This window comes from Lygodium microphyllum, chromosome 8, assembly GCF_053477565.2.
Source record: "Lygodium microphyllum isolate KBCC chromosome 8, Lygodium_microphyllum_v1.1.10, whole genome shotgun sequence".
In the NCBI taxonomy this organism is placed as follows: domain Eukaryota; kingdom Viridiplantae; phylum Streptophyta; class Polypodiopsida; order Schizaeales; family Lygodiaceae; genus Lygodium; species Lygodium microphyllum.
In genome coordinates, this window is record NC_141142.1 from 68,060,698 (window position 1) to 68,084,021 (window position 23,324).

The following is a 23,324-nucleotide window of genomic DNA, read 5'->3' on the forward strand; positions in this document are numbered from 1 at the left end:
AATTTTGCCCCATGCTTTGCACAACTCAGTAGCATCATCATTGGGTTGATCACTAACAACATTGGGCACCAATCCTACTGATGTTTTAGGCTTCTTTTCTTTAGAATCTCCTTGATTTTCTGATTTTTCAACTTGCTGTCTATTGGGACAGTCCCTTACAATGTGACCCTCTTGTTCACAAATAAAACATTTATTTGCAGCCATCAATTTCCTACGTTGTACCAATGTTTTCGAGCCCTTTTTTTGTCGTTTTGGTCTCTTTTCAGGCTGATTTTTTTGTTGTTTTGGTCTCTTTTTTTGTTGTTTTGGTCTTTTTTCAGGCTTAAACTGTTGGGTATTTTACTCACCCCTACGCTCATATGGGAGTGTCGGTGATCAGTAGGACACTGGGGCACTTTTTACTCTCGGTAGGAGAGGTTTTTTCCCCCAGACTTATGGTCTTATTATCGTATGTACTTATGTGCTTATGTTACACACATTTAGGCACTTAGTGTGTGTCGGGTGTGAACACCCCCCTACAACCCTAAGGTTTAAGGGTTGTACTTTGTACTTTCAGATTACACTCATTCAGTCTATTCTCTTGGGTGTCGTGCTTCAACTCTGTCTCTCTCACTCTCACACTGTCTACTGAATCTGGCTGTACCTCGATCCTCTACTCTCACACTGTCTACTGAATCTGGCTATACCTCGATCCTCTGCTCTCACATTTGGTATCAGAGCGGTCCTCCGTCAGCAGCCAGGAGTCCCCGCCAATCTTGCCCCCGAGTCGCCAGCTCCAGACCTGCCTAGTTCTGCCCTGCGCGCAGCTCCAACAGCCAGCGTCAGCAACGTCAGCGTCAACGGCGTAAGCAACGCCAGCGTCAGCGTCGTCAGCAACGTCAGCGTCAGCGTCGTCAGCAACGTCTGCAGCCCGTCGCCTATCATTCTGTCCGTCAGACGCCAGGGCTCCACGTCGTCCGCCAGGGTCCCGTTTCATGCGCCGCTTGTCTACCTCCACGAGACAACGCCTGCTCGCGACCGTCCTGCCCGCCATTTGACGCCTCCACGTCAGCTCGCGTTCACGTCGCCTGCCCTGTCCACGTCGCCTGCCCAGTCAATGTCCTGGGTAAAATTTTCAAAAATTTTTATTATTTCAGCCCAGAACAAAGCTCTGGAAGAGAAGGTTCACACGCGGCAACACAAAACAAGTGCAGGAAAAAATTTCATGCAAATTTTTAGACAGGATCGTCACACACTTTGGGGCTTTTGTGTATTTGGAAGACAGTTGCATTTGGACTGCTGATACAGTCACAGAAAGACTGTTTTTGACAGAAATTTGGCAAAAATTTTGGGGATTTTGACATAACAGTGTTGCAGTGCACTGTTTGCAACTTGGGAAGCGTGCATTAAAAGACAGTTTTCTGACAGAGTATGCCCTTGCACATTAATTGCAGAAACGTATTTGCTGCAATTTCTGGAAATTTGCAGATTTCCAGTTCGTACTGCTTTGACATTGCTCATTTTGTCTTTGGAAATTTGTCATCATGGCAAAACAGGGAGGTGATGTTTTTACGTATGTATCCAAGGAGGACAGACTGGACGGAAACAACTATTCCCTTTGGTCATTCATGATGAAAAATGTATCAGTGGCCAAGAATTTATGGAATTATGTCAGTGGAGAGGAAACTCGACCGGGAGTTGTAGCTCCCGCTACTCCTCCTCCCCATGGCGCACGTGGACAACGGGGACCTCAGCCCGCTCCACCTCAGCCACTTCCTCCAAGAACTGCAGCTCAAAAAGCTTGGGATACCCGTGATGCACAGGCCTTGTCGCTGATTGCTCTGGCAGTTCAGCGGTCCATCATACCTCATATCCGTTCGGCATCTTCTTCACGAGATGCATGGTTGACTTTGGAGCATATGTTTGCAGGAAAAAATAAGACACGGATCTCTTTCTTAAAGAAAGAGTTGGAAACTCTGAAGATGCATGAAGGTGATTCTATGCAGGATCACTTAAACAAGATTCAGGACTTAAGGGAGCAGCTCATGAATGTAGATGAGTATTTTTCGGATGCATAGTTGATATCCACCACCTTGAATTCCCTACCTCCTTCGTACTTGTCTTTTCATACTGCATTGAACCTCACCATGAGGATTGCTGAGCACCCACTCACTTTTATTCAGTTGGTTAGCTTGCTTTTAGAGGAGGAGCAAACACGGAAAAATAGTGGTGTGGATGCTATAGTCTCTGAGCAGGCTTTTGTGGCAAGACAGAAAGGCAAGAACAGCAAGGTGAAAAATGCTCCACAGAGTTCTGGCACTTCAGGCACATCGCAGAATCAGTCACAAGGGGGGACGCAAGCAAAGAAAGGAAAATGTCATTATTGTAAGAAGCCTGGCCACTATATCACTGAGTGCAGAAAGCGCATTGCCAAAGAGAAGAAGAAGGAGTCAGGAATGTCTGTTTCTACTACTCCTTCCACTGCTAGTGAGTCCGCGTCCTTTGTTGTGGACAGGGACTATTGTTTTTACACTTGCAGTTATGACATCTCTTGGGCCGATAGAGCACTTAGCTCTACAGAGGATGCTGACACTTGGTTCTTTGACAGTGGTGCTTCTAGACATATCACATCTCGCAGAGATTTGTTTGCTTCAGTTAGTGCACCTCCCGTTGGGAAATCGGTACAGTGTGCCAATAATGCATCATACCCTGTTCGTGGTATTGGGGAGATTCAGCTCACAGCCATTGATGGCTCTACTCTCCGCCTGCAGGATGTTTTGTTTGTGCCTGGAATGAAGAAGAATTTGCTTTCTATTTCTTCTTTGGCACGTTGTGGTATGCAGGTCACCTTTGATGATGACCGTTGCATGGTTCGAGAAAAAGAATGCATGACTTTGGTCTTGACAGGATCTTTGTGTTATGGTTTATATGAGTTGGATGCTCTTTCAGTAGATCAGTCAGCATACTTGACATCCACTCTTACTCCTGCTATGATACAGGCGGAGTTATGGCATGCTCGTTTAGGGTATGTAAACTTTGACAGCTTGATGCTTTTACAGCGTACTCAGATGCTGGATGGCTTACCTCTCTTGGAGAGACCTCCCGAGCACTTATGCGAGGGATGCATTTTGGGGAAAATGCATCGGTTCTCATTTCCTCGTGATGTTGCTTTTAGGGCAACAACCAGATTGCAGTTGGTGCATTCAGATGTTTGTGGGCCTATGCAGACCATGTCATTGGGTGGTTGTTATTATTTTGTGACATTCATTGATGACTTCACACGTTTTTGCTGGGTCTATTGTTTGAAAAAGAAGTCAGAAGTGTATGATGCATTTTTGGCTTTCAGTGCACTTGTTGAAAACCAATCTGGATGCCACATTAAGACTCTCCGTTCGGACCGAGGGGGGGAATACATGTTCTCTATGCTGAATTCTTTTTTGCAGCAGAAGAGCATAGTACATCAGTATACTACAGCTTATACTCCACAGTAGAATGGGGTAGCAGAGAGGAAAAATCGGTCACTCATGGAGATGGCCAGATGTATGCTGAAGGCAAAGAGCTTGCCTCATAGTTTTTGGATGGAAGCAGTCATGTGTGCTTGCCATATTTTGAACAGATGCCCTACCAAAGCCTTGAAGACCATCACACCATTTGAGGCTTGGAACAGTCGTAAACCTTCTGTTGGTCACTTTCGTACCTTTGGGTGTCTTGCCTATGCCCATATTCCACAGGTACTTAGAAGAAAATTGGACAACAAGGCTGTTAAGTGCATTTTTATGGGATATAGCAATGAGAGCAAAGGCTACAGACTCTATGATCCCGTTACGAAGAAGGTTTTTGTCAGCAGGGATGTTGTTTTTGATAAAAATTCAGAATTATCCTTGGCTGGTTTGGACACATATCAGGCTGCCCGTGATGTTTTTGAAGGGCTGCTGCCCATTACTTTTGGTGATTCAGCTGGAGGTTCACAAAATGAACCTAATGTTCAGCCAGCTGCTCCTATGGAAAGTGCAGAAATTCAGCCATTGGCTGATCGGAATACTCAGCATAATGCTGAAACAGAAATTCAGCAAGAGCTTGCACACAGCCAGGATGCTAGACAGCTACCTAGATGGTATTTGCAGACTATGCAAGATAGTCCTTTGGATGCACCCATGGCTGGTCGTACTAGAAGGCAAACTCGTTTGCATGATTCAGCACATACCATGGAGTTTATTATGGCAGCAAGTACTTTTGATAATGAAGAGCCTGAATGTTATGAGGATGCACAACATAGTGTGCATTGGATGGCAGCCATGCAAGCTGAATTAGATTCTATTACTAAGAATCACACTTGGGATTTGGTGTCCTTGCCATTTGGGAAAAAAGCCATTGGAACAAAATGGGTCTACAAATTGAAAAGAAAAGCAGATGGATCCATTGATAAATACAAGGCACGGCTGGTAGCTAAAGGCTACGCACAGAAAAAGGGCATTGATTATGAGGAGACATTTGCTCCTACTTCCCGTATGACGACCATCAGGTCTATGATTGCTTTGGCTGCACATTATGGTTGGACAGTCCATCAGCTAGATATCAAGACTGCATTTTTACATGGGGAACTTCAGGAGGAAGTTTATGTACAGCAGCCCATTGGTTTTGCAGTTGAAGGCTCAGAACATTTGGTATGCAAGCTCAAAAAGGCAGTATATGGTTTAAAACAAGCTCCTAGAGCTTGGTATGAAAAGATAGATGCTTTCTTGCTTGGTCAGGGGTTTCTAAACAACTCATCTGAGTCTACCCTTTACGTATGTAAAGAAGGGCGATCTATGCTGATTTTATGTCTTTATGTTGATGACCTTTTGCTCACTGGAACATATGCTGATCAGATTTCAGCATTCAAACAAAATTTGCAGCAAACTTTTGACATGTCTGACTTGGGAGTTTTGCATTACTACTTGGGCATCCAGTTCATACATAATGCTCGAGGTATTGGGTTATCACAGTCAAGGTATATTGGGCAGCTTCTTGAGAAATTTGGCTTACAGGATTGCAAGCCAGTTAGTACTCCCATGGAACCTGGACTGAAACTGTCATTACATGATGACAGCGATTTGTTTGATATACATACATATGCTCCTGCAGTTGGATGTCTTATCTATCTATGCAATACTAGGCCGGACATATAGTTTGCAGTTTCAGCTTTGAGCAGGTATATGCATCAGCCACGTATGTCACATTGGCAAGCTGTCAAGCGTGTTTTCCGCTACTTGCAGGGTACTCGTTCTCTTGGGTTGCTTTATGCCAAGGGGGGACCACTGCATTTACATGCTTACAGTGATTCTGATTGGGCTGGTGATTATGATACACGTCACTCTACTAGTGGCAATTGTTTCTTTCTTGGCACTTCTTGCATTTCTTGGCTTAGCAAGAAACAATCCACTGTTGCCACATCGTCATGTGAAGCTGAATACAGGACAGCTTTCACCACCACAGTTGAATGCGTATGGCTTAGACGCTTGCTAGTTGATTTGGATGTATCTGTTACTGAGCCTACTCCTTTGTTCACTGACAGTCAGAGTGCCATTGCAGTGGCACGGAACCCAGTGTTTCATGCTCGCATGAAACACATTGAGATTCACTATCACTTTGTCAGAGAGAGGCTACATGCAGGTGATATCAGCCTTGTCTATTGTCCTACCACCAGTGATGTGGCAGACATCTTCACCAAAGCTCTTCCTCGTGACAAATTTGAAGCATTTCGCGATGCTTTAAATTTGATATCCTTTGGTGGCGGATGATCCTTGTACTCTTGATCACTCTTCACTCCAGGGGGGTTTGTTGGGTATTTTACTCACGCCTTACTTACGCCTACGCTCATATGGGAGTGTCGGTGATCAGTAGGACACTGGGGCACTTTTTACTCTCGGTAGGAGAGGTTTTTTCCCCCAGACTTATGGTCTTATTATCGTATGTACTTATGTGCTTATGTTACACACATTTAGGCACTTAGTGTGTGTCGGGTGTGAACACCCCCCTACAACCCTAAGGTTTAAGGGTTGTACTTTGTACTTTCAGATTACACTCATTCAGTCTATTCTCTTGGGTGTCGTGCTTCAACTCTGTCTCTCTCACTCTCACACTGTCTACTGAATCTGGCTGTACCTCGATCCTCTACTCTCACACTGTCTACTGAATCTGGCTATACCTCGATCCTCTGCTCTCACATAAACAACTGTTTATTTAGCTTCTCCCCACTCTCTAGGAAGCCCGAATCCTTCCCCCGTAGCAAAGCATTGGCTGTAGCAGTAGTCTCTATAAGTTGAGACATGTTAGACACGGTGGATTTAATGCAAAAATCCCTGATTCCTTTGGGCAGCCCACAAACATATTTTTCCACTTGCTCATGAAGGGGTATGGGGCGATAAGAAGTAATAGGCAGCAATGCATCCCAAAACTTCTTATTATATTGCTCCAAATTCTTACATTCCTTAGCATCTAGCTTATTCCAAGCCGTCATGATGTCCACCTCAAAGGTACTTGTCAACCAATTCCATGCAAACATTTGCTTGAATTGTACCCACGTTGACGGTGCTCTACCTTGCATCAAAAGAGTGAACCACCACTGTAATGCATTCCCTTTCAAGAAAGTGACTGCCTTTTGAATCTTTGAGTACTCTGTGAAGTTCCCCCCTGTATAGGCTGCATCAAACTGCTGGATGAAAGTCAAAGCTTTCATCCTATCTTGTACACCGCTGAAGGACTAAAACTTCACTCCTTTTCCACCCTCATCATAGTCTTTTGCTACCCCTTTGGGTATCAAGTTGTCATATATTGGCTGTTGCAAAAAGGGTACATTTGTTGAATTTACATCAAAACCAACGCAAAACAGAGCATTTGCATGACCAACATTCATTCCTTGAGCCCCATAAGCATTCGGGGATACAGATGCAATACCAAACATGCTACTTTGTGCCCCAGGCATCAAGCCAATGCTGCCATACATAGGGTTTTGCATATTTTCAGCCATACCCGAATACATTGGGCCTCACATTCCATGCATTGGTTGCTGCATACCATAGGGATTTGTGCCATACATTCCCATATGCGGTCCTTATCCAACCATAGCATGAAAAATCATGCTTTCACCAAAATATCCTGCACCATCATAGCATGCATTCCTGGCTGTCCAAAATCCATTGGATTGGCACTTCCGTGATGGCCTTGCATTTGCATTCCTTGCCCCATAGGTACTAACTGTTTTATTTCATTAGCATCTTTGGGAGCTTCAAATGAAGGGTTTGACATTATCTTCTGTGCATCTAGCTGTCCCGAAGGTGTAGAAGACCTCTTCTTTTTCTTGCCTTTGCTATCCTTCTTTGGAGCATTCAAAAATCGCGTAAATTGAGGATCCTTTGCCAATTCAGCAAATAGATTTTTTGCCGTCCTCATCCGATTCTTGAACTGGTCATCAAATTCCTGTTCACTTTGCTAGTCATCGGCCTCCTTATGCTCGGAAGACCGTGCATCTTGCCAAACAACAACATTTTCAGCTTGCTGTCCATCGTCTGAGCCTTGTCCAAGGTTAGACATTGCATTTCCTTCATTCTCATGTGAACGTTCATATTGAGAGGCATCATCATTGCTTGAGTCCATCTCACTGTACGAAGACATATTGCTGTAATTTCTCAGCTGAGAGTAAAAACCAGCACTAGCACAAAGCTTTGGCTGGCAATCAGGTGCCTCAGGCCCACCAAATAAAGGGATTGAGTGGTAGCCCAATGGAACCATGAAACCAGCCTTCCTCCTCCGATAGGGTGGTAAATCTTTGATTACATCTTAATTACAGCAGCAAACAATAAATGCAAATCTGAAAATACAAATTTACCTACTGATCTTGGACAATGCACATCCGATTGGCCCCAAAATTGACGTCCCTTTCGGTATTTCTTTAGCTTTATTGAAGAAAAAGTTAATTTACAATAGGATTCTCCCAATCCCTTTCAGTATTTCAACTCCCCTTGTTGTCCAAAGTGACCAGCAAGTCTTCAATCTATTTTATCCCTTGATTCAGGCACGTAATTAGGCTTCACCCACTTCATAGATGATGGAAATGCCCCAATTTCAATGGCTGGCTAGTCCTTCACTTGAATTCAGCTGAAATTTACCTTCAGCCTTGTTGAATCCAAGTCTTGGAGCTTTCAAATATTGGCACGCTTCCCAAGGCTGTTGCTAAACCCCAATCTCTGTTGGAAATTAGGGTTTACAGCAGAGAAATTTGCAATTTCTCAGCCTCCAAGGGTCCAAATGTCAAGATCTTCGGAGCAAGGTTGTGAAATGCGCGCGCGCACACACACACAGAGAACCTTCTAGAAGGTTCTCCACTTTTCCTCTCCTTAGAGGGTGGCCACACGCGTTTACCCTTTTCCTCTTCTTCGCGAGCTTAATCCCTTCCCCCCCTTCCCCCTCTCCCCCTCCATCGCAACATAAGAGTCGTCTCGGCATGCTCTTTCTGATGTGAGAGAGAGAGAGAGAGAGAGAGAGAGAGAGAGAGAGAGAGAGAGAGAGAGAGAGAGAGAGAGAGAGAGAGAGAGAGAGAGAGAGAGAGAGAGAGAGAGATTCATAAGTTGGAAGTATGGCTCCAAAACGAAGGGTGACACGCACCAACAGTAATTCCGCATCCAACAATAGAGCCACCGGCCAAGGAGTTGCAGTTAATACGAATATAACGTTGGGTGTAGGTAATTTAACTCTGAATACCCAGATACTAATTGCCATCTCCTCTATTCATTAAGACATAGATTATATCGCTTTGGCATGTGTGAATTAATTTAAAATGAGTAGTTTGAATTTATTTTATCCTATTGTTATGATTTGGCATTTGATTGTTCCTTTTAACCCAACTTAGTTGCATATGGCTTATTTGTTGATAGAGCAATTACAAGAAAGAATGAATCAAGGGTTATGAATGGCATAATTGTTAAAAGAACTGCATTAAGATTTATGCATACAAGTGCTAGATTAAAGCATAGTCAAGGATTACCAATAGTATAATTGCTAAAAGAATATGACATTAAGAATCATAAATACAAGTGTGAGGTTAAAGCATAGATACATGCACTTAAAAGCATAGTTACTTCAGAGTGTTTAGAGTCCAAATATAATGCTAAAAGAATCACATCAAGAATCAAGGATAGGAAGTCCTAGTTTAAAGGTTAGATACTTCAAAAGTACTTAGCCTAAGAGCCCAAATATTAAGAAAAACTAGATTTTAGCTCAATGCAAGGCTTGTTGGAGTCTAGTTACTTGAGATCATCTCACACTTATCTTATCGAATATTTATACAATATGCCTATAACATGTTTGATATATGAGATTAATTTCATGTTTGCTTTATGACTTTGACTAAGAGGTAGTATAAGAAATTAATCATAAGGATTAAAACTAAGATGTCTTGAGATCCGTTTGATAACTACAATTTTCATCAAGCCAATTTGAGGTTAGGTTGATACAAATAATAACTCTAGGCCTCAAAGGCAAGTAGAGAGCCCAAGGATTAGGAAACCCTAAGTCAAAGTAAAGACCAATACCTTTTCACTTGTTGGGCAGAATGTTAGATTGTCGATCAATGTAAGTGATCAATAGAACTTACATCTTGTATAATTTTATAAGATCTCATCGTACGTCTTAGCCGAAGGAAGGGAATGCCAAGTAAATTTTGCATAGAATCGCTCTTAGATCCCAAGGGGAAGAGCGAATATGCAATGGAAATGCTATCGCGACTATTCTTGTATTATTTGGAGAAATACAATTGGTTTTATTGGTTGATCAAGCAATATCCTAAATGCTTTTACATTCAACTGATTGTTAGATTGTCGTTTGGATGATTATTCCATGTGCTTGTGATTGATGGTAAATTCATAGCGGAAGTCTATGATGACAAATTGCCATGGGAATAAAGGGATGTTTTCTTGAAAGATAATATTAGGAATGTTTGTCTTGACTGTGCTTGATTCTTAAATGATTTAATTAAGGAAAGGTTCTTTGCATGGGTGGATTATCTCCATGATCACACCATGGATCAACTCGAAAAGGCCATTACTTGATTCATGGGCCAAAGGTCGAGTGGTGAAGAGGCCAACCACGGGAATAATGTTTCACTCCTAGACAGCTTGCGAGTCAGCTAGAGCTTTGGACACCCTTTGCTAAGTCCGGAATGGAGTTGAAGATCTCCGTGGCCCCAACGTTTGTGGCGTTGAAAGATCTTATTCTAGATAAAGGATGGAGATTGTGGCGCCATGTGATTTGGACCAGCTACTTCTGCAGGGTAGAAGGGACATATAATTTCTCATGTATGGGTAGGAGGCAAAGATTAACTTGAAGATAAGTTAAGGAACTTGTTTGTCAAAATGACTGAAGGTCGAGTGGTGAAGAGGCCAACCACGAGAATAATGTTTCACTCCTAGGCAGCTTGTGAGTCAGGTGGAGCTTTGGACACCCTTTGCCAAGTCCGGAATGGAATTAAAGACCTCCATGGCCTCAACATCTGTGGCGTTGGAAGATCTTATTCTAGATAAAGAATGGAGATTGTGGCGCCATGTGATTTGGACCAGCTACTTATGTAGAGTAGAAATGACATATAATTTCTCCTGTATGGGCAGGAGGCAAAGATTAACTTGAAGATAAGTTAAGGAACTTGTTTGTCAAAAGAACTGCTTGCCCTGTTTTCGTGTCGGTGCTATAAATTACGTGAACGAACCTTGTTCCCTAAAAGGCTTAATTAAAGAAGCTGATTTTAAATGTCACATATAAATGTGATAGGACCTAACTAGATAACTAAAGAATGCTTATTGAGAGAAGCGGATCGGCAGAATCCCCGACGGGTCCGCTCTACGGTAGGGTGGTCCCAAAGAAGTGGAAGGCTTTTCACAAGGTTTTATTGATGTCTGATCCTTAGTAAGTGTTAGGTTAGAACCTCGATTTATGCCGTTTTAGGGGATTGGATTGGAACTATGCCCTACGGGTAGAGAGGTCGAGCGGTGCATCCCTCTCGTTTCCCATTCTTTTTGAACCAAGTGCGACATGGATCTGATTCGGCTTGGGTATCTCTATGTAAAGTAGGATATCCAGGGCCCGATGCTAGAATGTTGTCAAGAGACCTTGACCACTATGAATCCAAATTTTAGGTCAATCCCAGTGGGTTCGGCCATGAACGTTCCGGTTGCGAGGCGGACTCAAGAAACCCTAGGCAACAAACCCTGTAACATTCCATGGGAGTGCCGTGCAGCGTCGCTTAGATTCCTCTCTCGATGGACCACTAAAAACGTGCTTGGACAGCTAATAGGCAGGTACGTTATATCTGGATTGAAGTAAGCACCTAGGGCATGGCATGATACGATTGCTAATATCTTGTAACAGAGTACAGGCTGATTGCTCACTCTATATATGTGAGAGTGATGTAGGTATTGTGGTCATCACTATATATGTTAATGATGTGTTCATTGCGGGTGATAGTGAGACAGAGATATATCTGGATTGAAGTAAGCACCTAGGGCATGGCATGATACAATTGCTAATATCTTGTAACAGAGTACAGGCTGATTGCTCACTCTATATATGTGAGAGTGATGTAGGTATTGTGGTCATCACTATATATGTTAATGATGTGGTCATTGCGGGTGATAGTGAGACAGAGATTAACCATGTGAAGGGCCTCCTCAAGATTAAAATTTATATGAAGGATTTAGGAGAGTTGCTTTATTTTGGAATAGAGATAATGTTGACTCCAAAGGGTATATAGTTATCGTAGAGATATTATGCATTGGACATGTTGAAGAAGTATGGTATAGTCGGTTGCAAGTCTATTTCTATACCTTTGGATATTAATGCTAAGCTTAGTGCACATGAGGGTGACTTGATTGAGGATGTCATTGTGTATAGGAAGATTGTGGGAAGCTTTATGTATTTGACAATCACCAAGCTAGATCTAAACTACACGGTTGGTTTGGAGAGTCAATTTATGTAGCTTTCATGAAAGCCACATTTGGATATAGTGCGGCGTGTATTGCGCTATGTCAAATCCACATTGGATTATGCCTTATTCTATGGTATTGTGATACCATTGGACTTGCATGGTTACACAAATGCAGTTTGGCCTGATAGTATTTTAGATAGGAGGTCTACAAGTGATTTTATGTTTTTCTTTGGCAGTGCTATTGTTACTTGGAGCAGCAAGAAACAACCAACGGTTGCCTTTGTAGTATGGAGCGAAAGTATAGAGGTGCTACAATTGGAGCATGTGAGGTAGCTTGGCTACGCAAGCTACTTAGTGATTTGGGGATAAAGGTGGACAAGAACGTTATCATCTACTGTGATAACCTTAGTAGCATTCAATTGGCTAGGAACCCAATACATCATGTGTAGACCAAACACATAGAGGTCCATTACCATTTCATTTGGGAGTGGGTTTTGGTAGGTGATATTGACTTGGTTTATATTAGCATAGAGGATTAAGCTCTTGACATTTTCACCAAGGTCCTGAGAGTTGAGAAGCTTCAACACTCTAGGACTATGCTTGGAGTTAATGAGCTCATGTTGAGCTCGAGGGGGAGCGTTGAGGTATCAAACTCTATATGAGTTGGCATCCACTACGTGCCTTGGTGATGCGACATGATATTATTTAGTGGCATGTTAGGTGATCGACACAAGGACATACTAGTGATTCTACAACTAGATTGCACCCATGTAGTCCATCCTTGGATATGGAACATTCATTGTGTCACATTTTCTTTCCTCAGTGGGTTTACACTGGGTGATCATGTGTACATATGTTGTGGTACTTTCATATTAGTCTTTCATCATGTTGTAGATTTAGTTCTTTTGTGTAGAAAAAGAAGAATGAAGAAGAAAAAGATTTCAGTCCTATCTCTTTGTGTGCTCAAGACTTTGTGTGTGTGCTCTTGGTTTTTTTACTTCTTCCCCCTCTTGTTTGTTTTCATGCTTTACCATTAGCTTTACTCATTGAGTCAAGCTTGGTGGATATCCTAGAGACTTCGGTAGGAGGAGCAACGAGGGGGCTATTGGCCTCCTTGTTGGGCTTGAGATACACTTTATGATTTAGGGATCGAGGGAGTCCTTGAGGAGCGCTAGTTGTAGGATGGTCCATGGCATTCTTGGAGAAACTAGGCACATATCACTAAGTTTGTTTGAACTGACTATTGTTTGATGACCCGTGCCATTTAGAATAGAGAGTCCACTTTTGTGAAGTAGGTTTTGCAGTCCCAACATTGGAAGAAGGCTATGGAGCAGGAATTGGATTCTATTGAGCCGAATGGTATTGGGGATCTTGTGCCTTGGCTCATTCATAGAAAGGTGATTGGTGTAAAATGGGTCTTCAAGACCAAATATCACTGTGATGGCACTCTGAGTAAGCTCAAGGTGTGGCTTGTTGCAAAGGTCTTCGCACAATGGCCAGGGTTGGATTTACATGATACCTTTGTATCTACAACTCAAATGGCCACCATTAGAGCTATTCTTGCCTTAGCGAGCTATAGAAGATAGTGAGTTTATTAGCTTGATGTAAAGTCTACTTTCCTAAATGGTGATTTGAAGGAGATCTATATTGAGTAGCCTCATGGCCTTTCCATTATTAGATTGATAGGTGTATAGGTTGAAGAGTCCTCTATGGCCTTAAACATGCTCCACATGCTTGAAATGAGAAGATAGACTCATTCCTCCAAGGGAAGTCGGGGTATTGATGTTCCTCTTTCAAAACCAGCTATATGTCCACACCTTAGCTGGAGGGCACATGTTGTTCGTGCTTTATGTGGATGATCTTATCTTGATAGGTGACCATGCCTAGAGGGCCAAGGAGATGGAGGAGACACTACATGAGGCGTTTAGTTCGAGATGATGGATATGGGCCTTCTCCATTTCTTTTTAGGCCATGAGATTTACTAGACTCCAAGGGGGATTTTCATCTCCAAGCAGTGGTATGTCCAAGAGCTTTTGATCATGTTTGAGATGAGGGATGTAAGGCCATTTTTATTCCTATGGATCTGAATTGGAAGGCTCTGGCCCATGCAGATTTACTAGTTGTGGATGCTTTTTGCTAACGACAATTGATTGGGTCCTTGATTTGGCTTTTTAACACTGGGGTTGATTTATGCTTTCCTATAGGTTTGTTAGCGAGATTCATGAGTGAAGCCAAGATGGTATATTGGAAGGCTACTATGAGGATTTTGCAGTTCTTGGGGGATCCTTGATCTTGGTATTCATTATTGAGTAAGTACTAGAGATTCAACTTTGGTTCTTAAAGGTTGGATGGATTCGGATTGGGCAAGAGATGTTGACCAATGGAGGTCAATGACAAGATATTACTTCCTTTGGGTGTAGGTGTTATCTTGTGGAGTAGCAAGAAGATTAAGCAGCCCACAGTTGTTCTTTCTTCCTCAGAGGTAAGAGTATAGAGTGGTGTCTTTTACAACGTGAGTCGGTGTGGCTTCGGAGGTTGGTAGGAGAGCTTGGCCACCCTCAGACAGGTCTTACGACCCTTCATTGCGACAATGAGAGTTGCATTGCTTTGGCACGGAACCTTGTGTTTCATGCTAGGTTGAAGCACATTGAGATATAGTACCATTTCATTCGCGAGATCTTGGAAGAGACTATTGATGTGGTTTATTGCAAGATAGAGGAGCTTCCTCAGGTTGTTCTTTTGCAACACTTCTCATTCTTGAGGCTAATGCTGCGTCCAAGATCTGAGAGGGGGTGTTAGAGATTATTCATCCCTTGGACCAGCATTCTCAAGATACAGGTGGTGCAGTCAGTTCTCTTGGAGAGACTGACACATTTTTCCTTGTCAGTTAGTGGGCATTTTCAGCAGCCACAGTGTAAGGACACCTTATCAGGCAGGCAACTATGCCAAATGGCAGGCAGGCTGGTTATTACTGATTATTTTATTCATTTACGATCAGGTGGCAGCATTTATGATCAGGTTGGCCAGTTTTCTTGGTGGCCTGCATTATTTTATTGCTTTATTTCATGCTATTTATGCCCCAGTGGCAGCTTACCCCCATCACTTGTCTTCCACGTGTTGGTGAGAGAGATCCGGCTAGAGGAGATACATCCGCAGCCCTTGTAAATCTGCCCTCTTCATTTCAGCATTGATTGCATATTTCTGCATTCTTCTGTCTCTTTTCTCTCTGCCTCTTCTCTTGTGTTTATTGTCTTTTACTCTTGCCTATACACTTCCGCATTCCTTGCACTCTGACAGCCCTATGTTTGGAGGTTGCAGAGTTTTTGATGCTGATGCTATTGGTGTGTGAGTCTTGGGTCAAGAATTTAGTGTTTTGTTGGATGAAGTCTATTGAGTATGGAGGAGCTATCGTGTCTGAAATAGAGGGTTGCTTTATGTTGATTGCGCTTGAGGTGATACCCTTGCCTAGGAGTTCTTCTCCCGGAGTTGTTGACATCAAATTCATTTCAAAGTGAACTATGTGGGGACATGCCCTCATGCACCATGTTCCATTGATGGTGGCCTAAAGACTTGTGAGCTGAGGTCTGTCCGAAGTATTGTTTGAGAGCTTCTACTTGCCCATTATTTTTGGAGATTGGAAATGATTATGATGCTAATGCTATTGACGTGTGGGCCTTGGGTTGAGAGTTTAGTTTCTTTTGGGACTAAGACTATGAGTATGGAGGAGCTATCATGAATTTTCTTTGTTCTCAGTTCTAATTGATCACATCCAAGGCATTAGTTTGTTTTATGATCTTAAATTTAAGAAATGACTGAAACACTGCTGTTCTTGTTCAACTGCAGTCTTTCTCATTTCAGAACTGGCTGCCTATGTAGATCTGTCTCCTCATATTCCCAGTTTCTTCTTCTACCTATAAGATGTATGGGGGTTGTGGTTTAATGTGAGAAATAATATGGTTTTTGCTCCTAATGATGTGTGAAGTTAATGATTGGGGTAGAATTCATGGCAAATGTTTTATAGATTATTTGTGGCTCGTGTTGCAGCGGATACCATGGGAAGATGAAATGTACTACTCAGCTTCCAGAATTACTAAGGGAAATAGGCCTTTGCTTAGATCAGGTAATGAACAGAGCTCCTGGTTACAATCTGAGGAACATTCTATGGTTGAGTTCCCTGATGATTTGGACTACTAGGAGCAACTACAAAAAAAGAGCAGAGATGAGGCTGTGTCACACCTGAGGATTTGTAGGAACAGGTTCTGAACAAGTCAAAAAATATGTATGTATGTTTATTTCGTGGTTCTTAAATATCACTTGCATAAGAATAAAATCAAGTAGTTTACTTTGAGTAATTTGCAAATTGCTAATGGTATATTATTAACTTGATGTTAAAATGTCAAATGGTTCTTATAGTATTTCATGTGCTGAAAATGAGCCCACACTGCCTTAGTTGTCTACAAAAGCGGTTTTTAAGTTTAATTTGAAGAAAATTTGTAAGTTTAATAAAGTAAAAGGAGTCATCTGAAGGCCTTATAGCATGTAAAGAAAGGGTATTTCTTAGTATCCTTTGAAGGCACATTATATAAATAATTTCTTATAGATGGACTCCCTAGGAGAAAGTCCTACAAAAAGATTATGTTATAGAGCCTATTAGTGTTAATTAAGTAGGAAATGAATGGTGGGAGCATGTGAAAAAACATTTCCCTAGGGTACAAACTGCTTATGTGGATGGCATTTTGATAGAAAATGCAGTGGTAGACCCGCGCTCTTTTGTGAAAATTACGAGTATTCATTTATTGGAGATGTTAGGTCTACCTAGATGTCACAACTATCCTAAGAATTGCTAATGATAGTTTGAGACAACTAGAAGGAATGGTGTCACAAGGGCATGTGAATCTATCACATATTGAGTGTATTCTTGACTTCTGTGTTATTCGATTTGCTAGGAAGCTAGCTATCAAATTGGCTACTTGGACAACCATGAATCTTACATTCGGATTTTGGGTTGAGGAGAACTATCTTGTGGATGCCTACCCTAAGCTCTGCCTAGGATTGTTGTTGATCTTAGTCTTAGCTTTTGATGACAAAGCACAACTATGTGATTTATGGTGCTCCTATGGTTGCACATTGGTCTAATCCTTTATGCTGGTGATCAATTATTAGTGCTGTGACCTGCAGCTTGTTTTGGGCATTGTGTAATTGCGTGCGTACTGGGGGGATTGAATATGAGAGAGAGAGAGAGAGAGAGAGAGAGAGAGAGAGAGAGAGAGAGGTGTGTTAAAGGCACATAGGATGAAACACCAGAAATCCATTTTGGTGTGCCAACGGCAACAATAAAAGAAAACCCAACTGTTAAAGCCTCGTTATGGCGTGTAGTTTGTTATGGGCATTGTGTAGTGTGTTGTGAGTGCATGCACTTGTTTGGGTGGGGGTGTTCACATGTTTGCATGGAAAGAAGAGGGGGGAGGTAGGTGTATAGAACAAAATGTCACATCTAGATTTTAGTTGCAATCCGCTTCGATGTAGCTAATGGTATGAATAAAAGCTACAAGAGTTTCGAAATGCGTGACCCTTTGTTACATCCACTTTGAGGTACTATTGGTATTAATAAATTGAAAGATCCAAACCCAAACATATGATGCTAAAGTAGGTAAGTGCTTAAGATTTCTAAACTTTATGATGGCTTTATTGTCTTGACAAATTGTTTGTTGCCCTTTCTTAGTTGCTTTCCATCTCAGCAATGTCACATTTGGGAAGATTTGAGGTTGATTTTTTACCTTCTAAGAGATTGCGAGAATTTTGTGCAATTTATAAAATACACTTTTAAGGAACAGAAATTCACAATCCAGGGGAAAATTAGTACTTGTTGGGAGAAGTCCGGTTTGGTGGTACAAGAAAAGGATCAAAAATTTTGTGCTTGGTTGGTACTTTTATTAATTCTTCATTGAATTTTGGAGGAAGATTCCTAGATAAGAAAAATTTGATTGTAAAGAATTTTGAGCATGTTGTTGGTCCAAAGGATGTCAAGTTGCGATCTATGGTGTCATTACAATTGTGTATGAATGGAGTTTAGTTGAGTAAACTTGAGTTTGAACTATTGAGGAGCGTTTTATTTTACAAATGAATCTTGTCATCATCTAATTGATGGGGCACATGAGATGTGCTAAAGTTTGTTGCACCAAATACAACAGGAATCCTCTCTAGTCATTAGGCTCTCAATGCACCCCTCTAGTGCTCTTTGTTGTGTTGCTCAAACTCTTTTCTTTGTACTTCGTATCCAATTTGTCAGTTTACTTGTTGCCATTAGGACTCCATTAAGAAAGGAAAATGCTAAATCCACCTCAGTGACATCCCCAATGATGAAGTGTAAGGAGGGGAGTTTCATCCCCTCGCAGCATCAACAAGACATCACGGTCTATGTCGAAGGAGATACAGACCCCAAACACTAGTCCAAGCAAGGATAATTGCTCCATGAAGCAATTTGAGAAAACGTCGGTCTTGTTTGGTGATGAAGACAAGTTCTCGATGAAACCTAGAGGTAAGTTTCCATGGTATTACTTTGTTTGGGATTCATTGTGTTTTTTTTCACATTTAGCTAGGACTTTGTGTAACTTGCCATATTGTCACAAATAGTTGACATCAAAGCAACATTATTGCTTGATCTCACTATTTCAATTTCTAAGAGCTTGTTGCTTAATCATGACCCTTGTGTGGTTTAAACTCACAATAGGTCACCATGAAGCGAGAGACCCCAGTACCATATTGCTTGGTGGTGATCCTTTTGTGAGGTGAACCGTGCATGGGTCGCCATCAACTGAGAGATTCCCATGTCAATAGGGGAGGGCCCTCATATCACATGGTCACAACTCTATTATGTGGTGAGTGAGAATTATGTTTAGGAGGTGAGAAGAGCTTGTAGATTGGAGACCTTCTGATCATAGATATGGAAAAAGCTTATGATAGGCTCTTCTGATCCTTTTTGCTAGAAACCTTGCAAGTGTTGGGGTTTGGGGCAATCTTTTGCAAGTATTGGGGTTTGGGGCAATCTTCCACGAAAGGACTCCTTCAAATGTATGAATACTCTTTTATCCCATGTGGCTCTAAAATAAGAAGGGCAAAAATAGAGATAATCATGTTCTCATTGGACCCTCCATCGAGCTGGCTCATAGAGATGAGCTTTAACACATTACAACTTGGGGCACCACTGAGATACCTTGGCTATCCAATTGGGGTTGTGGGCTCACGTTGAAGTAGAGATTCGATTGGTTGCATAAAAGATTAAACTCAAGATGGAAAGTTGGTTCAATGGTCTTCGACTAGTTTTAAGGATGAAAAAATAACATGGAACTTTTCATCGCACTATAACATCGAAGGGGTAAAATAATCCAATACATGCTTGTGTGTAGAGTGCTTATGGTTAATGGTGCCATCAAAGTAACATTATTGCATGATCTCATAGTTTCAATTCCTAAGAGCTTGTTGTAGATGGTGTTGAGTAGAAGCAACATTATTGCAAGACTTTTAGTGAGAACATCTGTAGGATTATATTGTGATTTGATCTTAGTTAGAGTGATTAGACCATAATCTAGAACCTGTCTGATAAAATGATATGGAACATCAATATGTTTGATATGTGCATGAAACATGGCATTCTTAGCTAGGCATACAACGCTCTGGCTATCACATCCAACTACAGGTGTTTTGGTGGGCAATCCAAAATCCTTGACTAATTGACTAAGCCAAATTGCTTCTTTTGAAGCTTCAGTGGTTGAAATATATTCAGTCTCAATGGTAGAGAGTGATACTATTTTTTGCAATCTAGAGCACCAAGAAATTGCACCAGCGATCAAGGTAAAGGTGTATTCGCTAGTAGACTTGTGAGTATTCAAGTCACCTGCCACATTTGCATCACAATACCCCTGCAGATCTAACGCACCCTTGCCGTAGCAAATACATTTTCTTTGTATGCACTTAAGGTGTCGTAAGATACATTTCACTGCTTCCCAATGTGCTTTGTTAGGATTTGACATAAACCTACTTACAACTCCTATGCATAAGCAATGTCAAGTCTAGTGGCAACCATAGCATCAAATACTTTGTTGATATACTTTTTTTGTGAGAGAAATAAGAGTGTCACACGCATGCCCAATATATGTTCAGCTGCACCCAAATCTTTCATGGAAAATGTTGAATTTAGCTGTATTTTCAATGTATTAATTTGGCTTTTATGCTTATCAACAATAAGTATATCATCCACATAAAGCACAAGTATAATGAGGCTTCCATAATTAGCCTTCTTAATATATAAGCAGAGATTAGCATTACTCCTTTTAAATGCATGTGAGAGTATAAAAGCATCAAACTTTTTATACCATTGTTTAGGAGTCTATTTCAAACCACACAAGCGTCTCTTAAGCTTACATACCAAATGCTCCTTTCTTTGTATAACAAAGCCTTCAAGCTGTTTCATATACCGCTCTTCTTCTCGATCACCATGTAGGAATGCAGTTCTAACATCCATTTGATCAAGTTTAAGATCCTTAAATGCTACAATGGTAAATAACACTGGAAGAGTGGTCATTTTGACAACATGAGAAAACACTTTTTGAAAATCAATGCCCTTCTTTTGTGTATAGCCCTTAGCCACAAGTTTGGTTTTGTATTTGGGTTTGCTATCCACACATTTGATTTTATAAACCCATTTGTTAGGAACAACTTTCCTATCCTTGGGCAATGTAACTGAATCCCAAGTATCATTCTGATACAATGATTTCATTTCTTCTTGCATAGCTAGCTTCCAACTTTTCTTTAATTCACATGATAAGGCCTCTTTATATGTAAGAGGCTCATCTTCATACGTGAGCAAAATGCAGTCCAAAGAAGGATTAAATCTTTGTATAGGTCTTTTGACACGTGTAGACCTTCTTACCCAATGACGTGTGTTATTAGGTAATGGATCTACATTCATGGGAATGTCAATGACCTCATTGTTTGGCTGTTGAACTACATGTTCAAGTTATTGCAATACAATTTCATGCTACTGTAATTCATTTCCAACATGCTGTTTTGGCACTCAAGTTGATATTTAGCATCCCCTTGCTGCCCATTTTCATCTGGCTCAATAATGATACTATGATTATCATAATCAGCATTAAAAGGAGCTGAATTTTCACTGGATGATGGTTGCTTAAGTAAGTGATCATGCTGAAATTTAACTTTCTTTTTGTCTGTATTATTAGACATGACATTTTTCAGTAGCTTTAACTCATAAAATACCACATCCCGATTGCGTAGCATCTTTTTAATGCTTGGAACCCAAACTCTATAGCCCATTTCACCTTCATCTCCATAACCCATGAAGATGTCTCTATGAGATTGCATGTCAAGTTTGGTCATGCTATCAACATATACATGTACATAACATTCGTAGCGAAAGACCCTTAAGTGGTTATATGAAGTAGGTTTGTCGGACCAAACCTCTTCAGGGATGGTACTTTCAAGTGCATGATTTGGAGATCGATTGCAAATATGTACCACTATTTTAAGTGCCTCTCCCCAAAACAATTGTGAGAGGTTAACTGTGGACAACATGCGTCGAATCTTCTCACATAACGTGCGATTCATTCGCTTAGCCATACCATTGTTATATGTTCTTATGCATTTTAATTTTAAACCCTTTTGAGTATTAATCAATGCATAAAACTTTTTGAAAGCATCCAATGCTTCACTTTTTTGCTTAAGCAAGTAAATCCACAGCTTTCAAGAATGGTCATCAATAAAAAATACAAAATAACGGAAACCACTATGAGTTTTCATTGGCATGGTGCATACATCAAAACGGACTAAATCCAAGATACATGCCTTCCTAGAGGCTCCATGAGAGTATGGACTCTTTACATGTTTACCAAGAATATAGTCATCACAAAAGTCAAGCTTTGAGTTTTTCACATTAACTCTTTCAAGTGAAGAAAGTGCTTGTAAACCCTTTTGGCTCATGTGTCCAAGATGCTTGTGCCATAACTCCATGTGTGACTGCACTTCAGCAACTGCAACAAACTTTCCAAGAAGCGCGTTGAAGTAGAGATAATATAGAGTTTCCTTTTTACTACCTTTAGTAATTAGCATAGACCATTTTTGTATTTATCACATTCCACCATCAAAAGTAGTGAAGTAACCTTTGTTGTATGGCTGGCCAACAAAAAGCAAGCTCTTCTTGATTGCCATGTACATACCTAACATCATGAATGATACATTCTTGGTCATTTTTAAGAGAGAGGTGTATGGTGCCAAATTCTTCAATATTGCATACATGATGGTTGCCAAGGCAGACTTTTCCAAGATAAACATTCCAAAGATGGAGTTACATGAAATGAAGCACAACTGTTTAAGAATCTACGATTGTGACAAACCATCATGAGTCAACAACAAGCATCTATCACATCTGTTTTAATGATATATATGTCCTCCATTGTCATAGCATGTGGATCTGAAAATGCAACAAGCAAATCAACATCTTTATCCTCTTCTATTTCCTCAATAACAACACTAATTTTTTTTTTTGTCTCTTTAGGGGTAGAGCTATCATCCTTGCCATTCTTTTTGCCTTTTGCATTAGCCTGTTGCTTGTGTCCTTGTTTCTTTTTAAAGTACTTGCAATCGGGCTTTTTCTTGATAACAAGTTAGATCTTGTTGTTTTTCCTTGCTTTTGTTGTGATTTTGGTTTTTATTTGCAGTATTAGATCTTTTTTTAGTTATTTCTCTTACATTGTAAGCTGATCCATTGTTTTACCCACTTGCCTTGCGTCTAATCTCTTCATTTAGAATAAAACCACGCACATCATCAAATGTCAAGTTGGGATTATTGCTCAATGACACTACCAATGCTTCCCATGAATAGGGCAAGGTCATGAGTAAGAAGATAGCTCTTAATTTAGGATCAAAAGCTGACAAACTTGCATCCTGTTAACTGACTCAAACTACCAGTGAAAGCAAATGCTTTGAGGTAGGCTTAAACTCATCAAGCTTCAAGTTGACCAACTTTCACATGAGATGTATATGATTGGCAGGATTTGTATTCACATAAGTGGCCTTGAGTTTCTCCCAAACTACATAGGCAGTATCAAGCCCCTTTATATCAACCAAGATATCATTTGTGACGACCATTTTAATCTAAGCAATGGTCTTTTTATTCATTTTGACCCAATCCTCATCTGACAAAGCAACATGCTTATGTTTTGCTAAAGCATAATCACAATCCTTTAGAAAGAGTATACCCTGCATACGATCTTTTCAAAGATCAAAACCATTGTCATCGAATTCACAAATCTCAAAGAGATTCTTTGTGTCAGATGTAGATGCACTGCTAACCATCTTCAGCAATACACAACTGCAA

The 23,324-nt window shown here is 40.9% G+C and overlaps 1 protein-coding gene across 2 annotated transcripts in view; it reads left to right on the forward strand.

Annotated features, from left to right (window-relative positions):
* The window catches only part of LOC148032414 (uncharacterized), a 44,528-nt gene extending 28,244 nt beyond the window's left edge, over positions 1-16,284 (forward strand). For both annotated transcript variants that reach the window (XM_087683066.1, XM_087683067.1), the window contains exon 4: positions 15,977-16,284. In XM_087683066.1, the coding sequence (XP_087539192.1) occupies positions 15,977-16,126 (150 nt within the window). In that variant the 3' untranslated portion in view covers positions 16,127-16,284. The remainder of the gene's footprint in view (positions 1-15,976) is intronic.
* Positions 16,285-23,324: the final 7,040 nt, after the last annotated feature.